This window comes from Aptenodytes forsteri, unplaced genomic scaffold, assembly GCF_000699145.1.
Source record: "Aptenodytes forsteri isolate BGI_AS27 unplaced genomic scaffold, ASM69914v1 Scaffold255, whole genome shotgun sequence".
Taxonomy (NCBI): domain Eukaryota; kingdom Metazoa; phylum Chordata; class Aves; order Sphenisciformes; family Spheniscidae; genus Aptenodytes; species Aptenodytes forsteri.
The window spans coordinates 3857130-3869792 of NW_008794888.1; the positions used below are offsets into that span (position 1 = coordinate 3857130).

Here is a 12663-nt window from a genome sequence, read left to right on the forward strand (position 1 = left end):
CATAGCCTGTCCCCAGGAGCCCCCCCAGGAGCACCCAGCTCCCTGTCACCCCGAGACTGCCCCAGCTCTGTAGGCTGAGGTCACCAAACGTGGAGCTGCGCTGTCCCTCACTCTTGGGATGATGTCCCTTCCTCCTGGGGTGAGGGCAGATGCTGCCCAGGCCCTTTCCTCGCAGACCCCTGGGCAGCTCCCCCCCACGGGGGTACCTGGTCCTTGAGCTCCTCCAGTCCCAGCGTGGCGATGCTGCCCGAGGGCTTCTTCAGGGGCGGTTTGGAGCGGCGCAGGACCCGACTCACCCTGTCCCGTATCACCTGGGTGCAGATGGGGGGTCAGCCCTGGACCCGCACGCAGGCAAGCACCCCGTGTGTGGGCACCCCTCTCTGCATGGACCTGCCTCCCACTCCCCTGCCTGCCCTGGGGACACGGGGCTGACAGTGGGGACAGCACCTCTGCCCGCCACCCTCCCCGTCCTCAGGTCACCGAGGGATGCTGCGGGACCCGTCCTCCTCCCACTCACTCCTGCTGTGAGTTCCCCGATTTGGGGGCTGTAGGTAGCCCTCTGGGGTGGCCATGTACAGCACGCCCTCCCCGGGGAGCCTGGTCCCCGCTCTACACCTCGCCTGCGTGCAACGGCCCCACTCCCACCGCCGAGCCACAGCCCCGAGGGCTCAGCGCACCTCGTAGACATAGTCCAGGATCTCCAGGATGGTGAGGATGCTGGCGCCGATGAACAGGCCCATTTGTCCCCCGATGTCCCCTGGGGAGGAGGAGGGTGAGATGGTCACCGGGAGCTGCTGTGCAGCCTGCTGGGAGCCCAGGGTGGGCCAGCAGAGCTGCAGGCAGTGCCAGGACTGCCGGACAGCGGGGGACAGAGCAGTCATGGGGGCAGGGGCAGCAGGACGGAGGGAGCAGGGGACATGTGGGACAGGGGACGGCCAGCAGCATGCCACCCTTCAGCCATGCTGCAGCTGGCTCCCACCCCATGCGGTCCCTCCCCAACCAGCCCTATACCCTCCTGGGCTGGGACCCAGAGCTCCGCGCCTCGGGATCCCAGGGAAAGGTGGGGGGAGTCACCGAGGAGCCCGGCAAGGTCGTAGGCTTTCTTCTGCTCAATGGCCTCGTAGTTGAGCGCCTCAAAGAAGATGTCCAGCACCAGGAAGTTTTCCCTGTGGGGACACCATAGTGCTTGGCAAGGAGGGCTGACCACCAACTCTCCCACCCCCACTGCCCCCCAAACCTCGTGACCCTGTCCGCCAGCCCCCCAGCTCCCAGGTGCGGTGGGGACATGGAAGTGGCATGTCCCAGGTTGGGAGGGAGGGGGGGGTGGGGCGATGCTGGCAGGAGGGCTGGGAGGACATGGGTGGGTCAGGGAGATGCTCTAGTCACAGCCACCCCTGGGCAGAGAATGCTGCAGGGACCGCACGTGCCAGGACCTGCTCCCCACACACTGACAGGAGTGAGGTGGGCGTCCCCCAGGTCCCCAGCCCCCTGCCCACGGGCGAGGTAGCGCGCCGAGCCCTTGTTGGGGATGCGCACCATGGAGATCTCCTTGCCGTAGCGCGTCAGGTTGCACGGTGTGGGGCAGCTGCAGCGCTCCTGGCTGTCCTCCACTGCTGCGTCTGGGGGCACGCACCCATTGGCATGGCTGCACCCCCCCAACCCCCTCCCCGGGGGCACCCGGCTGGCCCCCAGCCACCCGCCTGCCACCGCACCTACCCAGCGTGTGGTCAGCACACTCAATGTACACGTTGGGGGAGCAGATGGACTCATTGCCTGTGGAGAAGCAGCTGGTTGGCAGGGTGGGAGTCTGGCCCACTTCTGCCCCCCGCCCTTGACTCGCTCCCCTAAAGGCAGTGGGGCAAGGGTGGCCCCTGGGTGCAGAGGGGATGGGGACGGGTGGCCCTTGGGTGCAGGTTGTCTGGGGCAGTGGTGGCCCCTGGGTACAAGGCAGACAGGGAAAGGGCTGACCTGGCGTGTAAGGAGGGTAGGACAGGGGCTGACCCAGCATGCGGAGAGGATGGGGTGGTCCCTGGGTGCAGAGGGATGGGGCAGTGAGGACTCTCGAGTGCAGAAGGATGGGGTGGGAGGGACACTTGGGTGCAGAGGGATGGGGCAGGGGTGATCTTTGGGTGCAGGCTGTAGGGGGCCGAGACAGCCCCGGGTGGGACTGTCGGGGCAGTGGGGTGCCCCCACGCCGTCATGCACACCCCTCACCTGGCATGTGGACCATGCGGCAGTGGCAGCTCCGCAGCCCAGCCTCCTTCTCACACTGCAGGCGGCAGGCGGCAATGCTGTAGGTGTCGTAGCCGGGCAGCGTCTGCTCCCCCTGCACGCTGGCCCGGCAGTTCCCCCACGGCTGCGGCAGGTAGGTGAGCTGCCGGGGTGAGAGGGGCATCGCTGCAGGGCCGCGTCGGGCTGGGTGCCTGCAAGCACCTCCCCAGGGGCTGTGGGGCATCCTGCCTTACCCGCTGCTCCTGGCAGGACACGAAGGTCTGGAAGCCGGGCGAGACACCAAAGCCCAGCTGATGGATGTAGGGCGGCTCATCCTGGCTGTGGATCTGGACCCGGATGCCAGCTTCGAATGATGTCTCATCTGCGGAAGAAGGACAGAGGGGCTGCATGCCTGCACTCACCGAGCACCTGCACCCTGGGGCCCAGCACCCCTCCAGTGCCCCGCTTGCCCCATAGCCCCCCCTCCGGGGTGCCCTGCTTGCCCAGCAGCCCTCCCTCCCAGCACCCCTCGCCTGTTCCCTGCCCGAGTCGTGGCCCCACTCACTGGTCTCTCTCCAGATGGGCAGGTACTCTTCCTGCTGGATGTCCAGCATGATCTCCAGCCCGTTGCCCATGCCGCCCTGGCGGGTCACGCGCGGGTTCCTCCGGTCCCCATTGAAGGTATAGCACTTACCATAGCGTGTGTAGACCTGGGGATGGAGAAAGGGGAGGGGTGAGGGAGCCGGCAGGGATCTGGCAGGGCGTTCTGCAAGCAGGATGAGGTCCAGGGACCCCTTTCCAATCTCATGGAGGTGCTGGAAGGGGGAACAGTCTTGCATGGCCCTTGGAAGGGCTCATCAAAGCCTCCCCTTCCCCCCCCGCTGCCACCCCTCTGCCCTTGATGGGATAGTGTGAAGCATTGCTCCCAGCACCCATGGGGCAGTTCAGCTGTCCTGCCCCTGCCAGGAGGGGACTCACGGGGGCAAAGTGCTGGGGGCCACAGCGCTCTCCCTGAAAGCGGCACTCCACCAGCATGTCCTCGATCTGGTGGCCCAGACGGTGGAAGAAGCTCTGCATGGTGCGCTCGGAGCGGCGGGGTGGCAAGAAGCGTGAGTAGTTGGCGAGACGCATCAGCCACGCGCGCCGGTCCTCCCCCAGCACGGCCAGCATCTCGGGCACCAGCGAGCGGTTCTCCTGGGCCATCCCCAGCCACTGCCCCACCGAGTAGAGGTCGGGCTTGGTGAGGCGCAGGAAGCGTGCCCGGTTGGGGTTGCAGAGGGTGACAGCTGGGAAGCGGAGCTGGGGGGCCCAGGCGAGGCGCGCCCGGGTGTGCACGGGGTGCGAGAGCAGGTGGTGCAGGCGGTCAGCGGCACCGGTGGCCAGCAGCCCAGCGGAGGCCAGGAAGGCCAGGCTCCAGAGCAGGCGGCGCAGGCGGGACTGCGGCCGGGTGCACATGTAGTGCAGCCCAGGGATCCTGGTGGCTCGCAGGACGCCGATGGTGAGCTGGGCAGCACTACCGTCCCGAGCCACTGCCAGGGCTTCCCCATCCTGGCAGCAGGCAAGGGGCAGTGGCATGGCTGCAGGCAGGGTGGCTCCTCTGGAAAGTGGAATGCAGGCTGCCCCTGAGGCTGCCTGGGGTCGCTGGTCCCCTCCAGGGATCTCTCACTCCTGGGAGGCTTTTGCTCTGCACCTTCCTGGAGACGAATGTGGCAGGCGCCTTCCCGAGCTGTTCTGGTGACGGGCGAGGGGAGGGAGAGGAGGGGGCTGCTGCAAACACACGCCTTCCCCCAACCTCCATTCGGGAATGGAAAATTCCTCCCCGAGCCGGGCTGGGACGGGGGAGGTGTGTTGCATCACCCCAGGCAGGGTGAACTGGCAGCACCCAGTGCCCCAGCATGGTGGGCACCCGCGTCTGGATGGTGATGCCCTGTCCCAGCCACGCCGTGTGAGCCCTGTGCCTAGGGATGCTGCGCCCCAGCTCATCCCCATTGTCCCCTGCCCTGGCACTGCAGCCCCCCCCTGGATCCCTGCCTGGACCCCCAGGGTCCCCAACTGTGGCTGCTCTGGGTCTGGGGGCCCTGCCCCACAGAGGCAGGACAGTGCCAGGCCTGGGGGGGGCATTGCCTCCTGCCAGCGCTGCTCGAAACCACATGCGTACCTTGGTCCCCAGTGCTGTACCCTGGTATCCCCCACCCTGGAGCTGTGGACTTCAGTGGATCTGGGCCCTGTGTGGTGGGAGAAGCGGGGCTGTGGGGCAGAAGGAGTAAAGCTGTGGGGCGGGAGGCTGCGTGGGAGCCCACCTGAGCCCGGCGGGTGCTTTGAAGTGACGGTGAGGCTGTGATCAGAGCGCGGTCTCTCCCCCGTGCCAGATGGGCGGGGAGGCCCCCCCCAGCCTGTCAGGGTGCCTTCAAAGCTCAGCACCGCCGGGCAGCCTCTCATCTCCTCTCCTCTGCACCAGGCTGTCAGCATGGCTGGCAGGGCCCCGACAGCCTGTCAGGGTGCCTTCAAAGCTCAGCACCGCGCTCCCTGGCAGCCTCTCATCTCCTGCTGCCGCTGCTCCCAGGCACACACCTTTGGCACCAGCCCTGCCAAGGCACGGGCTGGCCCCGGGGGGGGGGGGGCCCTCCATCCACAGCCCCAGGAGGAGGGCAGTGGTGAAAGGGGGGACTGGAAAGAGGGGAGCTCCTGCTCGCCTCAGCAGTGACTCCCAGCACCAGCCACGCTGCCGGCCTTGCTGCCTGAGCAAGGCATGACTCTGTAGCCATCCTGGGGACCCGGCCAGGATCCAATCTGGCAGCTTGGTGACAGGCACAGGAGGACGCCAGGCAGGTCAGGAACGGGGTTTGGCCTCAGGGAATGGGATGGGCACCGAGGGAGGTGAGCAGAGGCAGTGGGCAGCATCTCCAGTGCCCAGGGGTGGCAGGGCACTTCCCTCCCACCCCACCTCCATTGCACGCCCTGCCCCGCAGCAGGGAGAAGCCCAGCCCAAAGGCACCCAGGGTGCCAGTCTGGCCCTCGCTGGCTCTGGCCAGGGCCAGGCCCCGGCACCCCGGTAGCCCGGCTCCCGGCAGCCGCAGGCCGGGCGGTGGGTGAGGGCTCCGGCAGGGGGCAGCAGGGCCCCACGTTTGGGCGGCACAGGGCGCGCAGCGCCGGCCCCGCCGGGCACCCTCCCTCCCCAGCGCCCGTTCGCCCGCCCCCCCCCCCCCGACCACAGCGCAGGGCAGGTGAGGGCAGCGTCCCAGCCCCGCCGACGGCAGCGTCGTCCGGGCAGCAGTGGGGAGCGGCCAGCCCCACGGCACGGTGTGCCCTGGGAAGGACGGGCCTCATCCCCCCCGCCGCGGGCTGCCAGCGCTGCCGCTTGCTTTGCTGGAGGAGCAAATGCTCTTGCGGGGCCGCAGTGCTTCCCTGGGACAGAGCTCAGCCCCCCCGGGGACACAAAGCCAGGGCTGTGGAGCGGCCCTCCCCACCCACACGGCCCCACGCCCCAGAGCTGTCACCGGTCCTGGCACCACCCCCGCCACGGCACAACGCCAGTGTGAGCAGGAGCACTGCGGCGGGCTCCCTGCTCTCTGCACCCTCGGGACCGGCCCAGTGGGTCACCCCACCCCACACTGAGCTGTCCCCTCCAGCCTGTGTGTCCCTGCACCGTCCCCGGAACACGGCTCAGCGGCCCGCACCCCCCCGTGCCGGCGCATCTGCGTGGGGCTGCTCGAGCTGTCTTGGCTCTTTGCTGAGATTTATTGTGGCTCCGAGAGCTGGAGGCTGCCAGCCTGATACCATCAGCCCCTTGCACACCAGGGCAGCTTTTATATTAGTTTTCTTTAAACGGAGGATGAGCTTCCCAGGCTGGAGGAAATGTCATTTCTCTGAACGCTTCCATCTCATGTCAGTTCAGACTTTTCCAGGCAGCATCACAATCACCCTGGGGCAGGGTGAGGGATGGGGACAGGATGCATAGGCTGGGGCACGTGGGAACAGACAGCTTGGGGACAGGGACTGGTGCTGGGCAGGACTGGAGGAGAAGGTCCAGCAGTGGCGGTGGCCTTGTCTCCTGTCCCCTGCAGCCCCAGGCAAGTGGGCACAGCTGCAGGGGCGCACGGGGAGGGCAGGGATGCCAGTGGCACCCAGCTGAGTTACTCACTTGTCGGCTGCCAGGGTGCCAAGGCCAGCTGTGAAATTGCGCTGGCAAGAGCACAGCACAGTCCTGAAGGGTTTTGCCTTTCCAGCATGACAAACCCAGTTAGATAACAGGGAGCGTGTGAGGAGGAGGAGGAGGAGGAGGAGGAGGAGGAAGGGCAGAGGAGAGCCTGCCTGTATGGGGAACATGATTTCCTCCCCACAGCTGACCCAGAAAAGTGCCTTGCAGGGCTGGAGCACCCGTGTCCAGCCAGGGACGACGCCTGGGTCACGGGCTCCTGGGCACCCTGCTTCACTCACCGGGCACCCATGGGTGCCGCAGCCTTGGCGCTGGGGTGGCAGGATTCCCGCACTGCATGCCGGTCTCCCTGCTCAGCCGCCACACACCGGCATCCCCGTGCTGTGCTCACATGCAGGGGAGACCCCATTAGGGAGGTAATTTCTCGACACGATTCCTCATTTCCCTGCTCTCTGCTGTGGAGACACGCTGACCTTGACAGAAATAGCTGCTTCTGCCTTGGCAGGCGGATCCCAGCCAGAGATCGCCGGAGGTCGTGCCATCCTCCTCCCCACCGCACACAGCTCCGGGGCCACCCAAGTCCCCTCCACCCCCCTGGGACTTGCTGTCCTGCCCCCCCTGTTGAGGGGAGCCCCATAGGAGCAAGGTGCTGGCTCCCAGCATCCTCACCCCATCTCACGCCAACCCACCCATGAGCACTGGGGACACGAGGACCAGTCCCACGCACTCCCAGTCCCCCATCCCCACTGCTGCCAGCCCATTGTGCCAGCCTCTGGCTGATCCCAGCTCACGCCGGTATTTCCACGGCTTACACAGCTCCCCACAGTATTTAGCCTCTGGAAGAGGATGTTAAACATTGCAAGCAGTGACAAATCCTGATTGCTCTGAGGAGACAAGAGGCCATGCTAAGCTTTCAGCCAAATGTCTGCATGTGAGGGAAACGAGCTGCAGCACATGCGGCACTGGCAGGTCCTGCTCCTGCATGCCCGGGGCACCCAGCCCTGCTCCCACATCCCTGCTGGGACACCCAGCCCTGCTCCAACATCCCTGCTGGGACACACAGCCCTGCTCCCATGTCCCCGCTGGGACACACAGCTGGCAGGCAGGCCTTGGGCATGGGCACACCGTGCAGGAGCAAGTATCCCAGCATAGAGACACCCCTGAGAACAGTCATCACTGGGGCATGATGGGGATGGGGACAGGGATGGGAAGACACTGGAGTGCTGCCCACCCTGGGCTTCGCGGGGATGCTAGTCCAGGTGTAACCTTGAGGGTGATCTGCAGGTATCCCAGCCCAGAGAGCAAATCAGCATGGACAGGGCTGTGGTATAAAGGAAAGCAGCCTCCAAAACTGGAAATGCTGCTTCCTGAGCGAGCGCAGGCAGCTGGAGGCACAGGGGTGCCCCTGGCCAGGAGACACGGTGCAGGAGCTGGGGCCAAACTGGAACGACACTGGCAGAGCTGGGAAAACAGCATGCCCATGCATGCTGCCCCCCACTCTGCTCCTGCCCCCCGCCACAGCCATCACGGCCCCAGAGTCCAGCTCTGCTGGAGCCCCCCGCCGCATCCCCGGCAGCCCGCTCCCCCTGCACAACGCAGCCAGGCCCCGCCTGGGTGCCCCAGGAGGGAAGCCGCAGCGCTGACGCCAGCATTGCAACTGCCCAGGATATGAGATCCGCTTGGATTCAGCAATTTCAACTCATTTCAAGCCCGATTCTGCAGCAATTTTCTGAGCCAGTGGGATGTTTTCACCTCTGCAAACGTCCCCTCTCATGCATGGTCGCACCATTTCCCTTCTCCGCTCCCAGGAGGTGTTGGGGAATTGGCTCGACCCCAGCTCTGGTGGCGGCACATCCATCCCCCATACTGACAGCCCCTCGACGCAGCCCCCTGCCCCATGCAGAGCTGCCAGGATGGCTCCTGTGGGATGCAGCCCTGCTAGTGGGGGCCGGGGCTCCTGCCTCCATGGGGTGTAGGGCTCTGCAGCCTCAGTCCTGGCAGAGCAAGGCACCTTTGGTCCCGAGCAGGGCTGCAAAGGGCCACACTCTGGAGCATCATCCCCGGCGCCCCGACCTGCTTCCCGAGGAGGAGGGAGAGCAGTGGGGCAGCAGCAGGTCTGGGGGATGCTGCGGGCATATCCCAGAGGGGCTGGGACTCCTCCTGCCACCGCAGATGTGCCTCTCTGTGTGCCACAGGCCAGCCCTTGCCAGCTGAGCCCCCTTGGCCAGGCCTGAGCCAGCAGAGGAGACGTGGGTGTGTGGGGCCAGCAGAACCCCTCTCGTGCCAAGCAGGCTCGCTGCTGGAATACCAAGTACTCAGCTGTGCCACGGGCTGCGCTGCCAGCCGGGCAGAGCAGTGGGAGGCACACAAGCCCCGGCGCCAGGCATGGCGAGCAGGTCACCGCCAGGCTGCTGCATTGGGGCCAGTGTGCAGCACAGTGCCCCCCGGGAGTGGGCAAGATCTGGACCAGGGCTCCCTGTTCCTGGCAGGTCAGGAGCACAGGGATGCGATGCATGGCAGAGGGATGCACCGTGCGCACAGGCCAGGACACCTTCCCAGCGCATCTGCCCCAGCGCTGCCAGTGACATCAGTAAGGCAAGGGGACATTGGCACCATCCTGCTTTCAGGAGCAGCATCCGTGACAGCACACCCAAACTCGTGTGTCAGGGAAGGAGCTCTCCCTGCAAGCCATCGCCCCACGAGTCCTGCACCGGCCAAGCCAGGAGCCAGAGGGGGCCATACCGCCAGTGCCACACGGAGCCAGGGTGGCTGTGACACGGATGTGAGGGGCTGAGGACCCCACGTCCTCACCTCTTGGCCCCGCTGCGCAGGCGCGGCAGCACACAGCTGCCTCTGATAGCAAAGCAAGTGCCATCGCAAAGTTGTGCTTTCCCCTCCCACTGCTCCTGGGGTGAATTCGTCCCAGAATCTCACTCAGCTCCTCATTTCCAACCTAAATGTATTCATGGTCAGTTTGTACCATTTGTTCTCATGCCAGCATTGTCCCTTAGCTTAAATAGCTCTCTTCCCTCCCTTGTGTTTACTCCCTTGATGTATTTATAAACAGCAATCCCATCTCCTCGCAGCCTCCAGCCTGCCAGCCCGCACGTGCCAATCACTCCCGGTTTCCTCTCTTGATTCAGGCTCTGCTCGCCTGCACAGCCCGGCTGCCTGGCACAGCATCTGCTCCAGCTCCCTGGCAGCTTCCTCAGCCTCGCCTGCCCAGGGCTTGCACACTGCTCCGGTGAGGTCCCTGGCCCACGCAGACGCATGACTCTGCCCTTTCCATCCCACAGCGGCCATGGGGCAGCATCCCACCCAGGTCGGGACCACTGCCCTGGCTGGGGCTAACCTGCTCCCTGCAGATCTCCTGGTAGCTTGTGCTTTCATACGGTTTGCTTGCACTATGCACTTTAAAGCATCCACCAAAAGGGTCACCTGGGTAGGTGAAGGAGCCAACACCAAGGGAATTGCAAAAGATGAAGTGCCGGGGCTGCTGGCAGAGCAGGGAGGCATGCTGCAGCACAGGGCAGGGGTGCAGAGAGGCAGGGGAGCACGAGCCAGGGAAGCCCACTTCAGCATGTCGGCAGCCAGCAAGCCTCTCTGAGATGCTGAGCATGCTGCCTGCCTACTCTGGTAGCACGAGGGTCAGGTGCTGGGGTTGCAGGAAGTTTCTGCCCCACTTTTCTGCCTCCTGCTTCCCCCCAGAGGAAGATGAGGAAAGCCATGGGGCAGAGCCAGGAGGGGCTCAGGGTCCCCATGGGAAAGGTGGACGAAAGCTGCAACCCCAAACATGTCAGAGCAAGCTCGCTGAGCTGCTAACATGCTCCTTGGCCCAGGTTTGGACTGTGCCAAGCAGCAGTCCTGCCATTGCTCTGTGCATCCCTCCAGTGCTCTCCAGCCGGCTTCCCATCCTCAGACACCCCCTGCGCCCGGCACGCTGCCCCTGGGCATGCAGCACAGCACGCTATGGATAAGCACTGGGATGGGCTGCAGCCCAGCCTCGCTGCTGCAAACCCAACAAAACATGCACACACACACACAGAGCAATAATTATGGTTTTGGGTAGCGGGCTCCTCTTGGCAGCTGGAGGAGACCCAGTGCCATGCGTGGTGCTGTGAAGACACAGCCGCTCTGTGCCACTTGGCCCCAGGACCAGGGAAGGATCCCCAGCCCTGTGGTTTCACGCAGAGATGTAGCGCTGAGTCCATCCATCCTGCAGGCTGGAGAAAGCAGGGAACATCAAAGATACCTGAAAGTGGGGTACGCAGGGTTCCCGGGGCTCCTTTGTGGAGCTCAGACAGCCTCTGCTCTCTGGCTGCTGTCACCCCGCAGGGACCCCAGTGCCGCAGGATGTCCCCTGCCCTGCAAGTACATCAGTGCCTCTGCACGATGCGGGTTGAATGCTGGTGGTTTTTGGCTGAGAGACAGCAGCGGATCCTGGGTGACACCGGCCCTGCCTCGCTCCCCTTCGCGTGCCGGGGCACTGCGGGGAGGCAGCGCGCAGCACTGCAGTCCCCGCTGCTCTCCTGCCCGGCACAGGCAGAGCTCTCCAGGCAGCACCGTCCCTGGGGACCGCTTCTCTTTGAAAGCAACCGTGCAGGGAGAGCTGCGCCGCCCGTCCCCGAAGGGTTAACAAGCAATTTCCTTTGCTGACAGCTCAGAGACCGTTCACTATCGACTGCGGGAGAATAAGAGGGGAGAAGCAGCGAGATAAAAAGGCAGCAGAGCTGGCACCGCCTGCTTAATCCCAGCGTTTAATCTGCTGGGGCAGCGCAGGCAGCCTTATCTCGCCGTCCTTCTGCTGCTCCATCTCATTACTGCTCCCACGGCTGCGCGGGCCGCGCCGCCAGGAGATGTAAGAGCTGAGCCGGGGAGCGCTGGCCTGGGGCAGCGGCTGCTGCCAGCCCGCCTCGCTCCGCAGCCTCCGCCAGGCCCGCTGCGCTGGCGGGCACATGCCGGCACCCCACGCCTGGCACACATGCATCCCCCCCGCTGCCCAGCCGGAGCGGGGTGGCTGCACAGGGACACACACGCACACAGGGATGTGCACACAGGCTGCACCCACGGAGCGTGCTGTCTCATACATGGTGCTGCTCACGCCTGGCACTGTCACACAGCCTCGGGGACACGCTGCCAGCGTCACACATGCACACACACATTTCCTGGTCTTTGCCCCCGCACATGTGCTCTGGTGGTCCAGCCTATGCAATGCCCGTGCCCCCATGGGTGGATGGAGGATGCAGGGCTCCTCGGGATGGTGCATGTAGGACACAGCAGGGCCAGGACAGCAGGCAGGGCAATGCCACCTCACCCTGCATGTCCCCGTCCCTCCATCCTCACCTATCGAGGTGCTCCCCTGATGGGTGCCAGACCAACTCTGCTCCGTCTGCTCATCCCACTGGGCACACCACAGCCAATGTCGCTGGGTCACCCCCAGCCTGGCCCTGGCAGCTCCTGCAGCTGCAGGGCAGGGGTGGGCAGGAGGGGGGCCGCCTCCTGGGAGCCGGCAGGTGCTGGCACAGACACTGTCCCTCCAGCCATGGCATTTATCTGTAAATCCACAGCACTGACATGGTGCAGATGTTGTCTGGGGGCTTGTCACGGGGGTTATCCTGCTGCCTACGGATGGGTTTACACTGATATGATTTATTGTCACCCTGGCTGAAGTGCTGCCAGCGCCTCACTGCCTGCTCCTCTTGCAAGGTGGCAAGAGCACGAGCGGCACCTCGCTGAGTGGCAGCTGGCAGAGTGGATCCCTGGACAGGAGGAGAGCTGGGCACATCCCTCTGCTCCCCGCTGCCAGGGCTGATGGGTCCCCTGCCAACCTGTCCCAGGGTACCTCACCCAGCCTCTCACTATTGCAGCGGGATGCGGGGGGCTGCTGGACCCCGAGCTGGACCAGGCTGAGCAGAGCACACATCTGTGCTGCCAGAGATTTGCTGAAGTGCTGGCAGCACAGCTCCTGTCACAGCTCGGCGGCTTCACGGCTGTCCTGTATGGTGTGGGACTCGCGGGGCTGCCGGGGCGGCCGTGCGTGGAGCCACTGCAGGCAGGATGGCCCGGGCAGGGAGCAGAGGGAAGCCCCCCCAACCTGCAGCCTGACCCCAGCATCGCACGGAAGCCAGGAGGGCAGCTATGGGAGCCGGGGCCTCATGCATGCCCTGCCCCAGGGTGACATGGGGTGGGCAGGAATACCACAAAAAGGGGAATTTGGCCCCAAGGCACCCTGCTCTGTCCTGGTCCCTCACCCACGCCCTGCCGCCTGCCCCCCCGCCACGGCCCCCAGCACTGAT

General features: G+C 65.3%; 1 protein-coding gene across 1 annotated transcript in view; it reads right to left on the reverse strand.

Moving 5' to 3' along the window:
- ASIC4 (acid sensing ion channel subunit family member 4) overlaps positions 1 to 12663 on the reverse strand; it is a 29695-nt gene that overhangs the window by 1348 nt on the left and 15684 nt on the right. The window contains exons 2-9 of the mRNA XM_009275008.2: positions 2777 to 2921; positions 2466 to 2593; positions 2215 to 2374; positions 1717 to 1773; positions 1497 to 1619; positions 1075 to 1185; positions 678 to 757; positions 207 to 311 (exon numbers count right to left, since the gene is read on the reverse strand). Coding sequence (XP_009273283.1) covers positions 207 to 311; positions 678 to 757; positions 1075 to 1185; positions 1497 to 1619; positions 1717 to 1773; positions 2215 to 2374; positions 2466 to 2593; positions 2777 to 2921 — 909 coding nt within the window. The remainder of the gene's footprint in view (positions 1 to 206; positions 312 to 677; positions 758 to 1074; positions 1186 to 1496; positions 1620 to 1716; positions 1774 to 2214; positions 2375 to 2465; positions 2594 to 2776; positions 2922 to 12663) is intronic.